The 23,294-nt window shown below is 41.8% G+C and overlaps 1 protein-coding gene across 2 annotated transcripts in view; it reads left to right on the top strand.

The window, feature by feature from the left end:
- LOC121280339 (contactin-4-like) overlaps positions 1 to 23,294 on the top strand; it is a 1,234,817-nt gene that overhangs the window by 1,092,188 nt on the left and 119,335 nt on the right. For both annotated transcript variants that reach the window (XM_041192228.1, XM_041192226.1), the window contains exons 17-19: positions 4,536 to 4,651; positions 12,191 to 12,377; positions 15,052 to 15,164. In XM_041192228.1, the coding sequence (XP_041048162.1) occupies positions 4,536 to 4,651; positions 12,191 to 12,377; positions 15,052 to 15,164 (416 nt within the window). The remainder of the gene's footprint in view (positions 1 to 4,535; positions 4,652 to 12,190; positions 12,378 to 15,051; positions 15,165 to 23,294) is intronic.

Below are 23,294 nucleotides of genomic sequence, written 5' to 3'. Positions count from 1 at the left end.
TCTGATCCATTGGTTGTGGAATTGCTTAGCTCTGTCTATCACTTGCTGCTTACATTGTTTGGTTTTCATGTAGTCTTATGTTGTAGCTTCACCAGGTTGACACCTCATTTTTAGGTATGCCTGGTGTTGCTCCTGGCATGACCTCCTGCACTCTTCATTGAACCAGGGTTGATCCCCTGGCTTGATGGTAATAGTAGAGTGGGGGATATGCCAGGCCATGAAGTTAGAGATTGTGGTTCAGATCAATTCTGCTACTGCTAATGGCCTACAGCGCCTCGTGGTTGCCCAGTCTTAAGTTGTTAAATCTGTTCAAAATTTATCCCATTTAGTATGGTGGCAGTGCCACACAACACAATTGGGGGTATCTTCAATGTGAAGATACGCCTTCATCTCCACAACAACTGTGCGGTGGTCACTGCTGCCAATAGTGTCATGGCCAGATGCATCTGCAGCAGGCAGGTTGGTGAGGACGAGGTCAGGTATGTTTTTCCCTCTTGTTGGTTCCCTCACCACCTGTCACAGACCCAGTCTAGCAGCTATGTCCTTTAGGACTTGGCCTGCTCAGTCTGTGGTGGTGCTACCGAGCCACTCTTGATGATGGACATTGAAGTCCCCCACCCAGAGTACATTCTGCGCCCTTGCCACCCTCAGTGCTTTCTCCCAGTGGTGTTCAACATGGAGGAGTACTGACTCATCAGCTGAGGGAGGGCAGTACATGGTAATCAGTAGGAGGTTTCCTTGTGTATGTTTGACCTGATGCCATGAGACTTCATGCTATCACTTCATAGCAGGATACACAGGTGCTGCAGAGTGCTGCAGTATTATGCCAGCTCAAGTTACACTTTCTTTATTTTGCTGGTAATTTGATTTGGTTTTGCATAATATTTAAGTGTTACAATTTTGAATTTATCTTAATTTTCTATTTAATGCACTATAAGCTAGTCATAAGGGTAGGCAGAGTGAGCTCAGGCCTGTACCAATTCCTCCCTTGAATTTCACAGCTGAAGGTACAAATGAAAATACGGAAGCTACATCCACAAAGCCTTCCCCAGAGGCCTGAAATGTAAAGACTAGACCTCCCCACAACCACCAGCAGTCAATCCGTCTTTTGAGAGGGATAAATAAACAGATGCCCAGGATCAATTCAGAAAACATGATGTGGAAGATTCCTCTCCCACCTCCTTAAGCGATAAGAACTAGTCCAGGAGACCACATTCACCATTCTTATGTTACTTGCATTCCTATTCTATACTGTTTATGATCCTTGGCTGGCCTCTGGGTAGTGGGTGAAGATCAATTAGAGACCAATAACATTTTGTTTAAAGTAGACAAAGTTTGAGATTCGAGATGCTTACTAAGTGGATAAAGCCATAGATTCCACAGGTTTTGAACAAACAAAAATAAACTTCACTATACAAGTTCAGAAAGATAAAACAATTTACAATATCTATTTTATACTCCAGCATTCAGGGTAAGTATGAGGTGTATATGAGTTGACAGGAGAACTATGGTCGGACACACCATACTACACAATAGCTGGCAGATGTGACCAAACCAGATTCCATGGATTTCACAACAACCCACCTAGATGTTTGCCACCTTGTGAGCCAATGTATCTCACAGGAACTTTGTCTTTCTCACGAGGGTTTCCAATCTCCACATTTGAAGGCCTCGCCTTGTAATTCTCTCCAAAAGTCGCTCCCAGTAGAATCACTTCAACAATGATCCACATCGCAGGGTTTCAATCTCACCTTCCAAGATTCATTTCCCCTGGATCTCCGAGTACAGTCAAGCTTCACCTTCCAAACACAATTTCCGATCCTGGGCTGTGCCAAGCAGAGCACCACTGCTCAAAAGGGGTACCTTTGCCAAACGGCTTGCAGCACAGAGTTACCAACCTTCAGCTGCCTTCTCAGATCTTCAGGGGCTCTCTTGTGCCCACTTTTCACTTAAAGTCTAATGCCTGCTTTCTTCAATTCAGAGCCTGACTCTCTGTCCTTTCTTGTGACTTAACTTAATGGGACCTCTTTCTGTTCCCTATCTTTTATCTCTTGCCTGGGACTCTCTTTTCGGACCTCTCTCAGTTCCCCCTCCCTGGTTTGGGACCTCCCCATGTCCCCTCCTGCTCCCTTGGACACCTACTAGACAATGCTGTTCGCTTCTAGGACATCTGACCTGCCTTTCGTACCATTCTCTCTTTCTTCCTTCTATGCAGGCGCTCAGGGCTGATCCCCAGTCTGAAACCTGAACTTTGCATGTGCAGCCATTCCCCGGCCAGCGCGTATACAGGAGGCCTGAGGTTTGTCAGCAATGGCAGTTCCCAACCTCCCAAGGAAAGTATAGGTTTCTTAACAATGCACTATTACATAATATGTGCACAATTCTTGTGAATCGATGGTTGATAAATGTATATTTATCAACAGAGAACCTCTGTGGAGTGGCAATCACTGTCCAATTGCCACTCTGCATCTTTTTACTTACACTGGAATGGAGCTGCACATTTCCAGCCCTGGCCTCCAACCTGGGCCTGCTGAGAAATGTGCGGCACAGGAACTCTCAAGCCCTTTCAGTGCAGGGGAGCAGTGTCAGAGGAAAGGAAGTCACGCCCCCTTTTTACGGCATTAGCAGCTAGCTGCCGTGAAGCAGGCAAACTTAAAGGTCTCAGCCATTTTAACAGGATAGAAGCGTGTAAGGTTAGTGGATAGGATTGAGTGGGTGGGGTGGGTCGGAAGGAGGGGGACTCATGGTGGATTGGTGGTGGTGGTGGTGGGGTGTCGGGGGTGAGGGGTAGGCAGGGTAGTTGGGGTGTAGGGGTTCTTGTGGCCTGGGGAATGGGGGATGTTTGTGGGCTGGGGGTGTAGATGTCAGTTAGTGTTGGGGGAAGTTGGGTGGTTGGGGTTTAGTCGGGAAGAGGGGCATCGGGTAGTAATGGAGGTGGGGCTGTCAGGAGGTCGGGTGATCAGGGGGGTTGGTTTGGTAGTCGGGGGGGTTGATGGGGGTCAGTACCATAGTTACCCATGAATTAGAAGTGGTTTTAGCTCTTCTAACTTTTCCTGGGGAAGTATTCTGGTGAATAAGTCAGAACCATCAGAAATTTCTGATTTAAGTTGGAATTTCAGATGGTTCCTGGTGCAGGGTAAGTGCCCAACAGAAGTTTAAGCCTCCCAGGAAACTCATGTCAAGTCATTACCTGGGGACTTCCAGAGTTATCCACCAGCTAATCTTCTGGAATACCTGGAAACCACCGCACCCCCCCCCCCCCCCCCCCCCCCCCCCCCCACCCTCCCCCATCCCACCCACCCACCACCCCTGGGTAACAGAAGTTCTGGACCATTACACAAAAATCATGCAATCATGCATTACAATGCTAGATATCAACAGCTTTTCACATCCCCCTCAAACTTCTGCAGTCCCAAAGTTACCCAGGCACTTCCTCTGGAGCTAGTAAGTTATTGTTCGCTCCTACTTAGTGAGCACCGTCTCTTCTTACGTTCTCCATGTCTGTGCCCTTCTGAGGGCAGTGGAGATTAAAACTGTGATTTGACCCATGGATGTTTCTTCCTGCACTATATTATTTTGCCCATCATGACATTTAAGATGTAATTTGTTATTTTCACATCCACCTTATTTGCCATGCACTTGCAAAGTGTAAGTACAACACCTTTTTTGCAATTAATAATTTCTTTCATGTCCATATGTCTGTGCTGCCATTTTACAGTAATATCCATACCTTGCCTTTAAGCTCTTCCTTAAGGCATGCAGCTTCTTCTGAACTCTTCACCAGATCCTTTGAATAGTTGACATTGAGTTCTCATTTTTAGTGGCTGTGATTCTTACCTCCTTAGCATATTTAATAACCTTCTTCTGTGGTATTTCCTTTCAGAGGTTTCCTATATATACAAAGCCTGGTTACTAAATTGTCTTTGTTTCCCTGAATTTGTATTAAGTCATTATCCACAAGAATTGTGGACTCCACAGCTACATTCACCAAATTTTTGACATTTACACCAGTTGAGTATTGTAGCTTGGAAGCTTGAGAAAGAGTGAAAGGTTTTAATTTGCACCATGAACAGCTGCTATTTTTTACTCCCACTGACAAAATTACAATTTCAGAAAGTGCGCATTTCCAAATCTGGCTCTTCTCTGATTTCATTTAATGGTCATAAATTAATATAATTTCTTTGTGAAACAAGATAAGAATCTCACTGAAAATAAGTAAATGATTGTGCGTGTGAGATTGCAAAATTCAGAAATGGATTTAAAATTTAGATGCAGCTTGATGTTGGAAACCCCAAGGTTTCTGGTGTCACTAATTTTTCTAATCCTTCTTGAGTAGTTTTATTAATGACAATGAAACTCATTTATATAGCATTAAACTTTTAAGCCTGATCTGTCAGATATTTATTTCTCGCAAGTTTGTTGGGAAACCTACCTGTTACCATCAGAACTGGTGATCCAAGTCATCATGTAGCTAATACTCTTAGAATTGGCTTTGTCCCTGCAGTACTAATGGGCTTCTCCACCTTGTAACCTAGAACCCACTGCAGCACCATTCAACGTCTCAGCCAGAAGCCTGTCAGCTTCAGAAGTGCAAGTTTTCTGGGAAGCTGTTCCTTGGGAGACAAGCAAAGGAAAAGTGCGGGGTTATGAGGTAAGAAAAATTAATACTTTCATTAGTTCTGAAAGATGGAAAGAATAATTACAACTAAAGTTCATGCAAATCAACAGGATCTTTTGGGAATAATTTATCTTGAAAAATGAATCTATAATGAGTCAAGTCGTTGTAGTCAGTGGGTAAACAAGCCAATTCATTTTGATGTAAAATGTTATCTGCCTAATGACTGTGAAAGAATGATGATATATTGCACAGTGCAAATTGTTTTTTGCTGTTAAATAATTGGCCAAAGTTCAGTCTATATCAAGGTTAAGTTAGTGAGAAGATAACTTCGGATCCACTATTACTTGAGTGATTAGTCTTAGAATTGCTTGTCTCTATTATATTACTTAATGTAAAGTTCTGTATGTTTTAATAGAAAGAACCATATACTCAATATTTTGAATTCCAACTCCAAAAAGTTTTTACTTTAATATCAGAAATTTTCAAATCAAATAAAAACAATGTGGTTGATGCAAAATTCTATTACAATCATTTTGACCAGCACAAAGGGTTTTAAATAAATCAAAAGAAAGGTTAAAGGTAAAAGCAAAATACTGCAGATGCTGGAAATCTGAAAGAAAAACAGAAAATGTTGAAAAACTCAGCAGGTCTGACAGCAACTGTGGACTGAAGAAGAGTCATACGGACTCATTATGTTAACTCTATTTTTCGCTCCACAGATGCTGTCAGACCTGCTGAGTTTTTCAGTATTTTCTGTTTTTCTTCTAAAAAAAAGGTTACTCTGCCCATGGTCCATCATGGACCATGTCTAATTAAAGAATTACGGCCTTTGACTTCCATCTACCATAGAACCATAGAAAAGTTACAGTGCAGGAGGCCATTCAGCTCATCATGTCTGCGTCAGCAAAAAGAGAAAAACTAAATTAGTTGCTCATTTAAATCCTGCTTTCCAGCACCTGTTCCAGAACCTGTAGTCTTGCAGGTTACAGCACTTCAGATGCAGATCCAAGTACCTTTTAAATGAGTTGAGCATTTCAGCCTCAACCATCAACTTAGGCAGTGCATTCCAGATGCCTACCAACCTCTGAATGAAAAAGTTTTTCCTCATGACCCTTCTAATCCTTCTACCAATCAACATAAATCTATGCCCCCTGGTAACTGACACCTCAGTTAGGGAAAACAAGTCTTTCCCATCTACCCTATATAGGCCTCTCATAATTTTGCACACCTTAATTAGGTTACCCCTTAGCCTCCTCTGTTCTAAGGAAAATAACCCTAGCCTATCTGATCTCTCCTCATAGCTGCAATTTTCAAGCCCTGGAAACATATTTGTGAATCTCCTCTGCACTCGCTCCAGAGCAATTATATCCTTCCTGTAATGTGGTGACCAGAGCTGTACACAAAATTCCAGCTGTGGCCTAACCAGCATTTTATACAGTTCCATCATTACATCCCTGCTTTTGTATTCAATCCCTCGCCCAATAAAGGAATGCATTCCATATGCTTCCTTGACCACCTTGTCCACCTGTCCTGCCACCTTCAAGGACCTGTGGACATGCACTCCAAGGTCTCTCACTTCCTCAACCTCTCTCAATAACTTCCCATTTATTGAGTATTCCCTTGCTTTGTTTGCCCTCTCCAAATGCATTACCTCACACTTTTTCCGGATTGAATTCCGTTTGCTACTTCTCTGCCCACTCAACCAAACTATTGATATCATTCTGGAGTCAACAGCTATCCTCTTCACTATCAATTACACGACCAATTTTTGTGTCATCTGCAAATTTCCCAATCATGCCTCCCATGTTTAAGTCTAAATCATTAATATACACAACAAATAGCAAGGGCCTCAACACTGAGCCCTGAGCACAGGAAACCATTTTCCATTCGCAAAAACATCCATCGACCATTACTCTTTGTTTTCTGTCACTGAGCCAATTCGGGATCCAACCTGCCACCTTCCCCTGTATCCCATGAGATCTCACTTTCCTGACCAGTTTGCTGTGTGGGACTTTGCCAAATGTCTTACTGAAATAGATAACATCCATTACACTACCCTCATTAATCCTCCTTGTTACTTCCTCAAAAAATGCTATTAAATTAGTAAGACATGATCTTCCCCTAACAAAACCATGCTGACTATCCCTGATTAATCCATGCCTTTCTAAGTGACAGCTTATTCTGTCTCTCAGAATTGTTTCCAGTAATTTGCCCACCACCAAAGTCAGACTGACCAACCTTTAATTCTCTGGCCTATCCCTCGCACCCTTTTTAAATAATAGTACAATGTTTGCAGACCTCCAATCCTCTGGGATCCAGCCTGTATCTGCTGAGGATTTAAATGATCCTCAGAGTGTCCACTATTTCCTCCCTGGCTTCCTTTAACAGCCTGGGATACAGTCCATCCAGCCCTGGTGATTTATCCGCCTTCAAGGATGCCAGTCCTTCGAGTACTTCCTCTCTTACTATGCTTATTGTACCTAATATTTCACACTCTTCCTCCTTAACTAGAATGTCGACATCATCCCTCTCCTTCGTGAAGACAGAGACAAAGCACTCATTGGGAAACCTGCCCACATCTTCTGCATCAACCCACACGTTACCATGTACATCTCTGATAGGCCCTACCTTCTCCATAAATATTCTCTTGCTCTTAATGTACTGGTAAAACATCTTAGGATTTTCTTTGATTTTACCTGCCTATATTTTTTCATATCCTCTCTATGCTTTCTAATTTCCATTTTTACTTCACCCCCGTACTTTCCATTCTCCTCTAGGCTTTCTACAGTATTAAGTTTTTTGTGACCATCATAAGCTTTCTTTTTCTGTTTTATCTTACTCTCTCAGTTTCTGGATAACGAGGGGGCTCTAGATTTGGCACTACCGTACTTTTTCTTTGTGGGGGCATGTCTACACTATGCCTGTAGAATCTCGCCTTTGAATGCCTCCCACTGATTGACACAGTTTTTCCTTCTAATAGCTGTATCCAGTCCACTCTCGCCAGCTCATCTCTCAGCTTTGTAAAATTTGTCTTCTCCCAATTTAGAATTTTTACTCCTGTTCTACCTTTGTCCTTCTCCATAATGATGCTAAATTTAACTATGTTATGGTCACTATCTCCAAAATGGTCCCCCACTGCTACTTCATCCACTTGCCCAGCTTCAGTTCCTAAGACTAGATCTAGAATTGTGCCCCCTCTCATTGGGCTTGTCGTGTACTGGCTAAAAAAGTTCTCTTGAATACAGTTCAAGAATTTTGCACCCTCTGCGCTCTTCACACTGTTCATATCCCAACTGACATTAGAGTCCCCAATGATTACTGGCCTATTGTTTTTGCACTCAGAAATCCGTTTACATATTTGCTCTTCTAACTCCCTTCCACTGTTTGGGGGTCTATAGTACACTCCTAGCAGTGCCCTTTTTTATGTCTGAGCTCATTCCACATGGCCTCATTTGATGCTTCATTTAGTATATTATCCCTCCTCACAGCTGTTATTAACTCTTTAACCAATAATGCTACACCCCCACCTTTTTTATTCCCCTCTCTATCCTGCCTGAAAATTCTGTATCCCGGGATATTGAGCTACCATTTTTGCCCCTCCTTAAGCCAAGTTTCTGTTATAACGATGATATAATGCTGCCATCTGTCTATCTGTGTCCTCAGCTTATCAGCTTTCTTTACTATGCTCCTTGCATTTACATATATGCCTTTTAACACTGCTAAATTCCTGGTGCTGCACACTTTTGAACCTGTGCTGCTTCTGCCTTTCAGAGTCATTCACTAATTCTCCATCTCCCATTCCCTGCTCTGAATTTGCCCTCAGATTCCCATCCCTCTGCCAATCCAGTTTAAACACCCCTGCAACAGCAGTAGTAATGCCTCAGATATTCGATGCCCTTCCTCCTACACCAGCTTTCCAGTCACGTGTTTACTCGTTCAATTCCTCTATTTCTATACTTGCTTGCGTGTAGACTGGGAGTAATCCTGAGATTACTGTTTTAGAGGTCCTGCTTTTCAATTTCCTGCCTAGCTCACTAAATCTGCTTTCAGGATCTCATCCCCTTTCCTACCTAAGTCATTGGTACCAATGTGGACCAAGACCTCTGGCTGATCATCCTCCCCCAGAAGAATGTCCTGTAGCCGCTCTATGACATCCTTGACCCTGGTACCAGGGAGGCAACATACCATCCTGGAGCCACGTCTACGGCACAGAAACACCCGCCTGTTCCCCTAACTAATGAACCCACTATTACTACTGCTTTTCCCCTCTTTTTTCCTCCATTCCTGTACAGCAGAGCTGCCTGTGGTGCCACAAACATGGCTCTCACTGCAATCCTTTGAGGAACCGACGCCCTCACCAGTATCCAAAACAGAAAACCGCTTGGTGACCGGGATCACAAAAGACTTCTGCACTACCTACTTAATTTTCTTGGACTGCCTGGTAGTCACCCATTCTCTTTCTGCGTCCAGGTTCCTAAGTTGCAGTGTGACCACCTCTCCCATCTCCCTGAAATTGCCATCCATGTAGCTCTCAGCCTTGCGGATGTGCCAGACTGACTCCAGCCACCACTCGAACTCTGAAATCTGGAGCTCAAAGTTCTGCAGCTGGTGACACTTCCTGAGCACTTGGTCAATTAGGACACTGGTAGCATCCACAACTTCCCACATATTACGAGACACATGTTTCACATGACCGAGCTGTCCTGCCACGGCCTCATTTTACTTCCCTTGTGTTAACTTTATTTTACTTTGGTTTACTTATGTAACTTTATTTTACCTGGACTTGACTTAACTTTATTTCCCTATTGCTTGTGTTTCTTACTTAAATGTAAGTAGCCCCTTCTTTTAAAAAGAATGTGTTTTTCTAATTCTCAGTTACTTGATGCCACTCCCTAACAGCAGTTTCTCACCAGTCAATGTTTCTCCTGTCGTTAGGTGCTAGGGGTTGCTGACTGCCTGTCCCAGGATCTTCCTCTTGCACTCTCCTCTAGGTGCTGCTGACTGCAAGTCCCAGGATCTTCCTCTCGCACTCTCCTCTAGGTGCTGCTGACTGACGGTCTCAGGGTCCTCCTCTCACACTCTCCATAACAAAGATGATTTCTTGGGCCTCAAATCATTACAAAATCAGTTTTTTAAGCCAGTTCTGTCATATAGTTACTGCAATACAATAAAACTTTGCCCAAATAGCATGTGATACTTAATGGACCCAATTACTGCATAATTATTTCTGAACATCTAAAAATCTTTTGGAATTGATGATGAGAACTACATTTTCTTCAGAATTGAGCTTTAAAAGTTCAAAACCTGGGTAATCAGAAAGACCTATCCATGAGCCATATCTAACTGCCCTTCCAAAAGACAATTAGGGATGGGAAAAGCCAGCGACACCCACATCCCATAAATTAATGTTTTAAAATACCACCAGCCAAGCAGTTCACAAGTCTACACAGCAAACACATCTCACTGTACTGTAACAGACTCCTACATCAACACTGGGTGCAGATGTAGATTTCTCAGAGACTCCTCAACCTGGCATATTAGAGCTGAATTCCATTTGGGCCCTGTGTCTTTGAAAAAGGAAGGATTTCATTTCCAAAAGATTGTCACATTAAAACATACAGAATCAATGGTCTAATATTGCAAACACATTTATTCATTTCATTTCATGTCATTATATTTTTGCTTAGGTTTCTGTTAGGCTTTTTCAATGTAAATTACTGCTGATAGTATACTGATCAGTATACTACCATGTGAAACTAACCAGCTTAGCTATTTTTGACTATTGGAGATTAGATTGTACCCCTTCCCGCCACCTCTCACAGGCATACATGATCAGGTAGATATTCACATTTGTATTAATTAATAACTAAATAAGCACCTGCCTTTGTCTATGTCTCTGCAGTATGAGTGGCAGTATCTCACCTATTGTCCATTCTCACTGGAGGAAAATGTCAGGCAGACTCGATGGGCCGAAGGGCCTCTTCTGCACTGTGTGATTCTGTGATATGACTGCACGTGTGCAGAGGGGCATGTTGTACTTCCCCATGTAAGACTCTTTATAAAGGAACAAGCTAACCTAAATGCAAATTTGTACAATATCCAGAACTCTTCAAGTAAATTTTAAAATGCCCACTTTGGGCAACCATGTATTTTCATTTGATCTCATTTCAGTTCAGGTAACTAATGTCTAACCATTAGGTGCTCATTGACGTTTCTTTACAGAATGCTGTCAGAAAAATAAAATCCTAAATCCAATTAATTCATGAATATTATTGACTAAAGGGTGCCACTTTGGAACAACCTATTCCCCCAGTTAATGTTTTGGAGAAATTAGAGCTGAATTCCATTTGGGCCGTGTCTTTGAAAAAGGAAGGATTTCATTTCCAAAAGATTGTCACATTAAAACATACAGAATCAATGGTCTAATATTGCAAACACATTTATTCATTTCATTTCATGTCATTATATTTTTGCTTAGGTTTCTGTCAGACTTTTTCAATGTAAATTACTGCTGACAGTATACTGATCAGTATACTACCATGTGAAACTAACCAGCTTAGCCATTTTTGACTATTGGAGGATAATTAAATACTAATAAATACATTAGCAAGAGCACCCAGAACTCAGCCTTCTTTCATAACTTTTACTATCACATAGGGGAAAATTTTCTCCCTGTCGGGCGGGCCGGTCGATACGGACGGGGAGCTGATCGCTGCCCACGATCGGCTGTGCGCCGCCATTTCATGTGGGCGGGCCAATTAAACTGTACGCTACCTGTGCGGGCGGGGGGAGGAGGGAGAGTCGGAGCCTGAGCTCTTATGCGCACAAAAGAGCAAGAAATCTCCCTGAGGCACAGAGCTGCCTCAGGGAGATTAATTTCATTATGAAAAATTGAAAAAAGGAATAAATTAAATTATTCAGACATGGCCCCTCATGTGACAGTGTCACATGAGCTGGGACATGTTTATGAATTTTGATTAAAACATTTATTTCATCAATAAATCCTTCATGAAACCTCATCCTGCCTGTGGATGAGGCTTCATGAAAAATGCAAAGGTCGTCTGGGCTCTTCGCCTGCTCGCCAACCTTAAGGTTAGATGGGCAGCCCTGACAATTACTTCAATTAGTTCATTAATGGCTTAACAGGCCTTTGACAGCTCGGCAGGTGCCCAGCCGACTCTAGTGTGGGCCCGCCGAACTGAAGATCAGAATGATGCACGGTGACGTTAGGATGCATGCCCACCCCCGTATGCCAAACAGAACATTCTGCCCATAAAATTTACAGATTACACATTTCACAGGCTTTAGTATCTTTTTTTTCAATTTGGTTTACAATCATGATGTTATCAGATTAGTTGTGAAAAGTGGCAGGAGGTTATCAGTCATTTTATCTTTTGAATGTTTTGCTGTTGTGTCTGATGATGATAATGCCATCAGTGTTTGCAGCACTGGCATCAATTTTTTTGGCACAGTCTTTACAGTGTTCTATTGAACTCTGCGTTTTGTGACAGTGTTATTCTACTTCAAATTAATTCCTGTTGATTCCCTGATTATTTGTATTTTATTCTTAAGATATGGTACTGGGCAGATGATGAGAATGAAGAGACAGCAGACAAACTAAGATCAAACGGAAACGTTACTTCAGCAAGGGTCACAGGATTGAAGGGCAGCACACTGTATTACCTGATGGTTAAAGCATACAGCAGTGCTGGAACAGGACCTGCCAGCCTTCCAGTTAATGTCACTACGAGGAAACCACGTGCGTATTTCAGGAATAGAATGATAAATTACTTCAATACTGAAATGTTTTGTAAATGGAATTTCTTATCATGTTGTGTCTCCCACGATGTTGAGTTGCAAGACGGTGAAAAACTGCAACCTTCTCATTTAAAGTTGTTCGTGCAGCTGAATTCACAAAAATCATTGTAAACATTAACCTTGCCCACCAATCCTTTCTGTTTCTACTTCAGTTTTCCAGCATTTACAATTTTTCTCTTCAAAAAATAATCTTGATTTTCTGCACTAAAGAAAGAAATCAAGAACTTGCAGCTATATAGCGCCTTTCACTGCCAAAGTGTTTACATTTTGAAGTGTGGTTACTCCTGTATGTAGGCAAAGTCCCACAAACAGCAAATGGATGAATGACCAATAAATCTGTGTTGGTGGTGTTGGCCAAGGATAATTGTTAGCCAGAACTCCTTGTTCCATTTCAAATAGCGTAATAGGATTTTGTACATTAAACTGGATCAGTTTGGTTTCACTGTGCTTTTGAATTCCAGCACCCATAATGACTAAAAGGTTAGACTAAGAAGTTAGTGACATAATGATTAAGAAGTTAGAGTATGAGAGGAAGCTAGCTAGAAATGTGAAAACGGATAGCAAGAGTTTCTACAGGCATTTAAAAAGAAAAAGAGTAAATAAAGTGGGTGTTGGTCCTCTAGGGAGTGACAATGGGGAGTTAATAATAGATAATAAGGAAATGGCAGATGAAGTGAACAAATATTTTGCTTCCCCCTTCACTATAGAGGATACAAAAAGATTCCAGTAATAGCTGTAAATCAGGAGGTGGAGGGGAGAGAGGAACTTGGTGAAATTACAATCACTAGGGAAGCAGTACTGAGCAAACTGATGGAGCTGTGGGCTGACAAGTCTCCAGGTCCTGATGGACTTCATCCTAGGATCTTAAAAGAGGCGGCTAATGGGGTAGTAGATGCGTTCATGTTAATTTCCCAAAATTCACTAGATTCTGGAAAGGTTTCATCAGAATTAAAAGTAGCAAATATAACCCCTCTATTCAAGAAGGGAGGGAGGCAGAAAACAGGAAACTAATGGCCATCTAGCTTGATGCCTGTCATGGGGAAGGTATTAGAATCAGTCATTAAGGAGGTTATAGTTGGGCACTTCGAGAAATTCAAGATAATTGGAAGAGACAGCATGGTTTTCTGAAAGGGAAACCATGTTTAACCAATTTATTGGAGTTCTTTGAAGGAGTAACGTGTGCTGTGAATAAAGAGGAGCCTGTAGACGTGCTGTACTTGGATTACAGAAGGCATTTGATTAGGCGCCACATCAAAGGTTATTGTGGAAAATAAAAGCTCATGGTGTAGGGGGTAACATGTTAACATGGATACAAGATTGGCTGGCTGGAAGAAAACAGAGAGTATGCATTAATAGGTCTTTTGCTGATTAGCAGGATGTGATGAATGAAGTCTCGCAGGGGGCTGTGTTTGCTGTGTAGGCTTGTGACTAAGATAATTTGGAGAGAAATGAGACTGTATTATCCATCTGAGTGGATGTATTATCAATGATTTAACTGGCTGACACCCACACTGTACCCGCATGCAGATAGACATTCATATACACTATATAAATTTTTCCAATTTATATCAATGACTTAGATGAGGGAGAGTGAAGACATGGTAGCTAATTTTGCAGATGACATAAAGATAGGTAGGAAAGTACATTGTGAAGAGGACATGAGGAGGTTGCAGATGGATATAAATAGGTTGGGTGAGTGGGTAAAAATCTGGCAAATGGAGTATAATGTAGGAAAATGTGAAGTTGTTCACTTTGGCAGGAAGAATAAAAAAGCAGGGTAATACTTAAATGGAGAACAACTGCTGAATTCTGAGCTGCAGAGGGATCTAGGTGTTCTAGTGCAGAGTCACAAAAAGTTAGTATGCAGTACAGCAAGTAATTAAGAAGGGTCATAGAATGCTATCCTTTATGATGAGAGGAATTGAACATAAAAATAAGGATGTTATGCTTCAGTTATGAAGGGCATTGGTGAGACCACATCTTGAATATTATGTGCAGTTTTGGTCTCCCTATTTAAAGTAGGATGTAAATGCCTTGGAGGCGGTTCAGAGGAAGTTTACCCGATTGATACCTGGAATGATACTCAGGTTGTCGTATGAGGAAAGGTTAGACAGTCTGGGCTTGTTTCCACTGGAGTTCAGAAGAGGGAGGGGTGATTTGATTGAAGTATATAAAATCATGAATGGTCTTCACAAGGTGGATGTGGAAAGGACGTCTCCTCCCGTGGGTGAGTCCAGAACTAGGGGGTACTGCTTTAAAACCAGAGGTTGCCCTTTTAGGACAAAGATGAGGAGATTTTTTTTTTCTCTGAGGGTTGTGAGACTTTGCAGCGCTCAGCCTCAGAAGATGGTGGAGGTTGTTGAATATTTTTAAGGCAGAGGTAGATAAATTCTTAGGCAAGGGAAACAAAGGTTATTGGGGGTAGATGAGAATGTGGAATTCGAAAGACAAACAGATCAGCTATATCTTAATGAATGGCAGAGCAGGCTCGAGGGGCTGAATGGCCTACTTCTGCTCCTATTTTGTATGTTCATATGTTCGTATGTAAAACTCAAAGCTCCTGGTACATCTTTCACTGATATGTTATGTTGACTCACTATTTCACTGTCTTGCAGCACCAAGTCAAGCACCTGGAAAAATATGGTGGGAATCAGCTAGCTCCAGAGTTGTTTTAAACTGGGATCATGTCAAAGCAATGGAAAATGAATCAGAAGTGACAGGATATAAAGTAGGTAATTGTAATATTCTTTCAGAGTGCTATCTGAGAGTTTGTAAAGCAAATTATTTCTATTGTATTAGAAAGCGCTTGCTGTTCTAAAGATCCCTTGGGTGGTGCTGAAAAGAAATCATACATCTATCACAAGCTGTGTGCAATAAAATCATCAGCTTTGAGAAATCCCTGATGAAATGTAAATCCTTTGTAAGTTGCCACCAGAATTGCTCTTTATTCATTTCCCTGTTTTCTTCCACTTGTCATATTTGGAACAATTTGGGGACCAGCGCTCCACAATTGCATGTAACTTGTCTTGTCTTGGACACAGGGCCCAACTAGAATTCAGCTCTAATTTCTCCAAAACCTTAACGAGGGAATAGGTTATTCCAAAGTGGCACCTTTTGGATAATAATATCCATGAATTAGTTTGATTTAGGATTTTATTCTTCTGGCAGCTTTCTGTAAAGGAACCTCAATGAGCACCTAATGGTTAGACATTAGCTACCTGAACTGAAATGAGATCAAATGAAAATACATGGTTGCCCAAAGTGGGCATTTTAAAATTTACTTGAAGAGTTCTGGATATTGTACAAATTTGCATTTAGGTTAGCCTGTTCCTTTATAATGGGGAAGTACAACATGCCCCTCTGCACACATGCAGTCATATCACAGAATCACATAGTGCAGAAGAGGCCCTTTGGCCCATCGAGTCTGCCTGACATTTTCCTCCAGTGAGAATGGACAATAGGTGAGATACCGCCAGTCATACTGCAGAGACATAGACAAAGGCAGGTGCTTATTTAGTTTTTAATTAATACAAATGTGAATATCTGCCTGATCATGTATGCCTGTGAGAGGTGGAGGGAAGGGGTACAGTCTAATCTCCAATGGGTGATGAGTACCCAGATATGCCAGACTGAGAGTCTCTGAGAAATCTACGTCTGCACCCAGTGTTGATGTAGGAGTCTGTTACAGTACAGTGAGAATGTGTTTGCTGTGTAGGCTTGTGACTAAGATAATTTGGAGAGAAATGCAACTGTATCATCCATCTGAGTGGATGTGTTATCAATGATTTAACTGGTTGACACCTGCACTATACCCACATGCAGATAGACATTCATATATACTTGCCATTGTGAGTGGTGGCCGAGTTGGCACTATTGATAGAGTTGATCAGCAGACACTTCTTGGGTGGAAACTGTAAGTTTACTTACAAGGCACTCAGCAGCTACTACATGTGTGCTTTCAACTCCAACTCCATCTCTATACTACTCTATAAAGGTAGTCCACGCTACTCTCCTATTCGTAACGATAGATCATGTGATCTTCCTTAACAAGCATTATTCTTAAAAGTACATTACCTAAATAAAACCACAATTATTACATTCCTCCCCCTTTAACGTGGATATACATATTAAATTTAAAAGTACAAATTTTTCAAGACAACATAATATTTACACTGGGTAAGGAATTTACAAGTTCAGTCTTTCAGGTTGTTGCCTGGTATGTGTGGAATGTCACAGCTCCACAACTTCAGATTCTTTGTCAGGAACCTCCTTTTCTGGAGTTGCCTGAACATCAGGTGCCTCGGTGGGCACCTGCAGTTCTGTATCCTCAACTCTTACAGGAGCGTCAGACATGTCTGTCCTGGGTTGAGTATCCTCAACAGGAATGCAGACCCGGTCATGATCACTGGTTGAACCAAATTTGGGAAGTTTTCCTCTCTCTTTCTTAAATGGTCCACATGTTTCCGTAAACCTGGCCTTTCACCTTCACTGGTAAGATAGAGGTCCAAACACGGCATATATTTCACCCGGTAACCACTTTAGTCCTTCACGTATACCATCTCTCCCACGGTAAATTTTCTCTCACAACTATGCCAGTCATGTTTAGTTTTCTGGCTTCCCTGACTCCTTTCCACCTTCCCCTCTAAATTCGGCATTATTAAGCTCAATCTCAAACTTAGATGGTGTTTCAACAATAACTGCACAGGCGTGACACCTGTTGCTGTGTGAGAGGTGGTTCTCTAATGAAAAAGAAAGTGTGTAGCTTGGTTGCTAAGGACGCACCAGTTAGCTTCTTCATGCCAGCCTTGAACGTTTGAACTGCCCTTTCAGCATATCTATTTGAGGAAGGCTGGTACAGTGCAGTTTTTACATGAGTGACACTGTTGAGGCTGATAAACCGTTGAAACTCAGCACTCGTAAATGCCGTGCCGTTATCTGAAACAACTACTTCTGGTAGTCTGCAAATGGCAAAAATTTGATATAGTTTCTCAATTGTAGCAGTCAATATTGGTGGCTTCACCTCATATGTGTCCAACCATTGTGAATGGGCTTCAAAAATGAGCAGAAACATTGTTCCCAAGGAAGGTCCCACATAGTCAATGTGTAACAGCACCCAGGGTCTACCTGGCCACTCCCAAAGCTGTAAAGGAGTTGTTGAAGGTAACTTTTTCAGTTGCTGACATTGCACACTGTGCTTTACTAAACTTTCTATTTCACCATCCATCCCAGGCCACTATAAATAGCTGCATGTTGTGGTCTTCATTTGGGAATTTCCTGGATGTACACTGTGTAATTCAATTAAAAGTGACTCCCTTCCCTTTGGATGTACCATCACTCGTGCTCCCCACAATGAGATACCATCCTGGCTGGTTATTTCATGTCTTCTGTTGAAGTACGGTTTCATTTCATCAGACATGGGCTCTTGTGGCCAACCACGAAGCACTTGTTCTCGTACTTGGGATAGGACTGGGTCCCGACTTGTCCAGTTTCTAATTTGTCGAGCGCATCTCAACAAGGAATCTAAGAAATTTAACAGTAAAACAAGTTCCTGTGGAATTGGGATGTGCTCATAATTCTTTTGTAAAGGCAAACGACTAAGGGCATTGGCGTTTGCAATTTGATTGCCAGGCCTATGTATGCTGCCAGAATTAAAGCCCTATTAGTATTTCTGTATCTACTTTCTACGTGCCTTCTTCTTTCTAGTGCAAACTTTAATCTTGGCTTTCTTTTTGACTTCACTGTTGGCCAGACTTCTCTCAGGTGCAAGCTCAACTTGTCTGAGCTCAGTGGTTGAGTCTCCCAAAATTTCGGCATCTGTCTACTTCTTAGAAAATTCTGCGACCTGTGCTTCCAAAGCCTCTTTGGCTTCACTTAGCTGATTCTTCAGCTCTTCCATTTCTTTTTTTGTATTTGTTTGCTGCCTCCTAGAAAATTGAGCATTGTTGTGTCTTCTCTGCCAACTCATTCTTCAGTTTATTAAGAGAAGTGCTGAATTCTTTCTGTTTCTCTTCAAACTTTTCCGGAGGTACAAACTTTCACCTGAGGGAATCCTGTAGTGTTTGTAGGTCTTTCAGGTTTTCTTTTTCCTCCCGGAGGTTGCTCACCTCATCTCGAACTCTATCATCAAGCAGGGTCTCTTTGAGTTCCCTCTGCTGTTCTTCCAGGTTTTGGCTTAAGACAGTCTGCATTTCTTCACTTGAGTCCTTACACACTCCTTTTTTAAAACAGGAATGCTTCCAGCTTCCTTTTGGAATCTCAAGGGCCACTCAAGGTTGATTTCCCTTAGCCAATTTCGCTCTAGAAGGCTTGGTCATGAGGCCTCTCAATACCAACACTGGTAGCTTTGCCGATTGGCTTCCAAAATGGACAGTTACTCTGCTTATACCCTTTACTTGGATGTCTTTACCTGTGTATGTTTTTAGTTTGGCAGCTGTTTCTTCTAGACTTAATTGATGTTCACCATTATTCAGATATCTGAAGATATGTTCCCCAATTACTGTAGTGGAAGCTCCTGTGACCACTGCCATTCTAACAGGTTAGCCATTTATTTTCAGTGTGACAAATATTGGTTCTGTCTTTCCAACTTTCAGATTAAACAACTAGTAAATATCAGAATTTGTTGTTTCAGGCTCTTCTACATTGTAGATTTCATTAGGTTTCTTCTTTTGTTCACAAGCCTGCTTGAATCTTTCCTTACACTGTCTCATTATATGTCCATTTCTGTGACAATAATAGCATTCGATTTTTTAAAACTGCCAATTGTTAAAAGACAGCTAGTATCCACCTCAATTGAAATTATCCTTTGATTTTGCTGCTAAGTTATTTTTCCTTATTCTTCAGTTAGTGGGGGCTGTTTCCCATTTCTCAGCAGAGTCTTGCGTTTTTGTGCCCTTTTGGTTGGGGTTTCCAACGCCATTTTGCATGCCCTGTATTGCTTTTTAATCTCTTATTGTGCTTTCCATGGCCAGTGCTTTCTCCAGCACATTCTTGAAATCCAGGTTCACTTTGGGCAATAATCTTTTCTGAATAGTGTCCTCATTCACACCATACACTAAAAGGTCACTAAATATGTCGTTTAGAGACATACCAAACTCACAATGTTCTATTAGCTGCTTCAAATTTGCCACATAGCGTGCAACTGTCTCACTCGGGGCACTGTTTCTTGAATTAAACTTGAACCTCAGATGCAGAGGGCTTTGGTTGAAAATGGCCCTTCATGAGGTCCACCAATTCATCAAAATTTTTTGAATCTGGGGAACTGGGTGCTTTCAAACTTTGAATCAAACTGTAGGTTTTATTCCCACATGTGCTTAAGAGGATCGCTCACCTCTTCTCTTCCCCTGTAATCTTGTTCGCTTGATAAAAGAACGTGTGGTGTTCTATGTAATGAGACCAATCATCTGTGGCTGGATCAAAACGATCAATTCTCCAAAATTGTGGCATTTTGAGAGGGAATATCTTCTTCAATTTTAATGGAGCTGTCTACCTACAGTCACTGGGTGAGGTACAGTGCCGATTTATTTTCAACTTGATTTCTTCTGTTTAATCTTGTTTTATCCTCGTCGTCAGTTTGTTGTGAGTGGTGGCTGAGTTGATAGAGTTGATCAACAGACACTTCTTGGGTGGAAACTTTAAGTTTATTTACAAGGTACTACATGTGTACTTTCAACTCCAAATGTATCCCTATACCACTAACTACTGAAGTAGCCTGCACTACTCTCTATTTGTTACTATAGATCTTGCAATCTTCCTTAACAAGCATTATTCTTAAAGGTACATTACACCCAAGTAAAACCATAATTACTATACTTGCAAAAGCTGTGAATATTCAAAACTCCAATCTTGCTTATTGCAATGCATCAATTTTTGTGTACAACATGCTTCTTTGATCTAATTCAGTCCTTAGTAATTCAGGCTACTTTCATGTTACTGTGAAGACGTTTTTTCCCCCTTTTCATGACTAATTTCAGCTGTAGTTCAGGGTATGAATGTTAATACAAACACAAGTACATTATTGAAACTGAAGAACAATAGGTTATTTACTTTTTTTATTCATTCATGGGATGTGGGTGTCGCTGGATTGGCCAGCATTTATTGCTGATCCCCAAATGCCCTCAGAGGGCTTTTTTTTAAGGGTCAACCACATTGCTGTGGGCCTGGAGTCACATGTAGGCCAGACCAGGTAAGGATGGCAGATTTCCTTCCCTAATGGACATTAGTGAACCAGATGTGTTTTTATGACAATTGGCAATGGTTTTGTGGTCTTTATTAGACTTTCAATTCCAGGTTTTTATTGGATTCAAATTCCACCATCTGTCATGGTGGAACCCAGCTCCCCAGAGCATCACCCCTGGGTATCCAGATTACCAGTCCGGTGACAATACCACTACGCTGTCATAGACTACATAATTGGCTAAGGCAGGGGTTTGCAACTGGAGGCTCATGAGAAGGTCTCATGGGGTCTTCAATAGCTCCCTGTATTCATTGCGCAGGAAATCTGAAGTTGACTTAATGCCAATCCCTGAAGATTATAATAACCCAGACATAAAGTTTTACCTCCCACTAATTGACATCAGTACAGCATCACTTGAGTCCCCAGCCTTGCACAGGACATGAGAAGTCAGCAATTGCCAATTTGCCCCAGAGATTCATGGTTATCGGCCCATCATGTTGACAAGGTTGTCCAACCTCAGCTCATTAGTCATGGACAAGAGGTGAAGCAAGAGTTGGTACAGCCATCAAAATCATTGATCTCAGCCACAGTCTTATCATTTTGCCAACCTTAGTGGCAGCCTACTAACTTTAGTATATCTATACCAACCTCAGTGACAGTTTACTAACTTCAGTAGTAACCCAGAAAGACAATGATAATAGGTACATGGCAATACCATAACCTGCAAGTTCCCTTCCAAGTCACACACCATCCTGCCTTGGAAATATATTGTGTTGCTTCACTGTCGCTGGGTCAGCGTAACTAACAGCACTGTGGGTGTACCAACACCGCATGGACTGCAGCGGTCCTAGAAGACAATCCCCAATCACCTTCTCAAGGGTAATTAGGAATGGGCAATAAACCCTGGACTTGCCAGCAATGCCTGTAACCCGTGAATGAATAAAAGAAAAGTGATAAGTTTATTAATTTCAGTATAACTCTACTAACCTCTGTGACAGTTTACCAACAAAAATTTTTCAGAGAACTTTGAGTCAGATTTTATAATTCAAAAGCAAAATACTGGAGATGCTAGAAATCAAAGCTAAAGAAAGAAAATTCTAGAAATATTCAGCAGGTCAAGCAGCATCTATCAAGTTACCATAGTCCCTTTCATGCCATGTGCTTCTATTTTCCAAAGAAGTCTGAATTATGGCATTTTATCAAATGCCTATACATGTCAACACTTTAAATAAATTAAATGAAATGATTGAAGGCATCATCAACAGTGCTATCAAGCGGCACTTGCTTAGCAATAACCTGCTCCCTGACAACCAGTTTGGGTTCCACCAGGGACACTCAGCTCCTAATCTCATTACAGCCTTGATTCAAATATGGACAAAAGAGCTGAACGCCAAAGTTGAGGTGAGAGTGACTGCTCTTGACATCAAGGCAGCGTTTGACCGAGTGTGGCATCAAGGATCCCTAGCAAAACTGGAGTCAATGAGAATTAGGAGGGAAACTCTCCACCGGTTGGAGTCATACCTAGCACAAAGGAAGATGGTTGTGGTTGTTGGAGGCCAGTCATCTCAGCTCCAGGACATCACTGCAGGTGTTTGTCAGGGTAGTGTCTAGGCCTAACCATCTTCAGCTGCTTCATCATTGAACTCTCCTCCATCATAAGGTCAGAAATGGGGATGTTCGCTGATGATTGTACAATGTTCAGCACCATTCGCGACTCCTCATATACTGAAGCGTCCATGTCCAAATGCAGCAAGGCCTGGAAAATATCCAGGCTTGGGCTGACAAGTGGCACGTAACATTGATACCATACAATTGCCAGGCAATGGCCATCTCCAACAAGAGAGAACTTAACCATCGCCCCTTGATATTCAATATCATTACCATCACTGAATCCCCCACTATCAACATACTGGGGGCTTACCATTGACCAGAAACTGAACTGGACAAGCAATATAAATACTGTGACTACAAGAGCAAGTCAGAGGCTAGGAATCCCGTTGTGAGTAACCTATCTCCTGACTCCCCAAAGCATGTCCACCATCTACAAGGCACAAGTCAGGAATGTGATGGTTCATTCCCCCCATCACCGATGCATAGTGGCAGCAATGTGTACCATCTACAAGATTCATTGCAGGAACTCACCAAGCCTCCATAGGTAGCACCTTCCAAACCCACAATCACCACCATCTAGAAGGACAAGAGCAGCAGACACATGGGAATACCACCACCTAGAAGTTCCCTGCCAAGTCACTCACCATCCTGATTTGGAAATATATCACTGTTCCTTCACTGTCCCTGGGTCAAAATCCTGGAACTCCCTCCCTAATTACACCATATGGACTGCAGCGGTTCAAGAAGCTCACCATCACATTCTCTAAGGCAATTAGGGATGGGCTATAAATGCTGGCCTAGCCAGCGACGCCCACATCCCATGAACGAATATTTTAAAAGTAAGCTACATTGATGGTCAATAACTTGTGGTATTGGTGTATATCACAACTGTTTAAGTCATTTCTCTGATGCTTTGACTCTCTCCCCAGGTATATTGTGCAAGCTGCTGTTGGTTTTGCTTTCACAGTGCTTGCTCCTGACAACAAATCTTTGTAACAGCAACTTACCACAGGTGACATGTTCAAACAAAAAACACCACAAACTTCTGACACCTGAGCAACATCGTACGTACAC

The sequence above is a fragment of the Carcharodon carcharias genome, chromosome 7, assembly GCF_017639515.1.
Source record: "Carcharodon carcharias isolate sCarCar2 chromosome 7, sCarCar2.pri, whole genome shotgun sequence".
NCBI lineage: Eukaryota > Metazoa > Chordata > Chondrichthyes > Lamniformes > Lamnidae > Carcharodon > Carcharodon carcharias.
The sequence above is the reverse complement of the archived record's forward strand: the minus strand, read 5'-3'. Positions and strand labels throughout refer to the sequence as shown.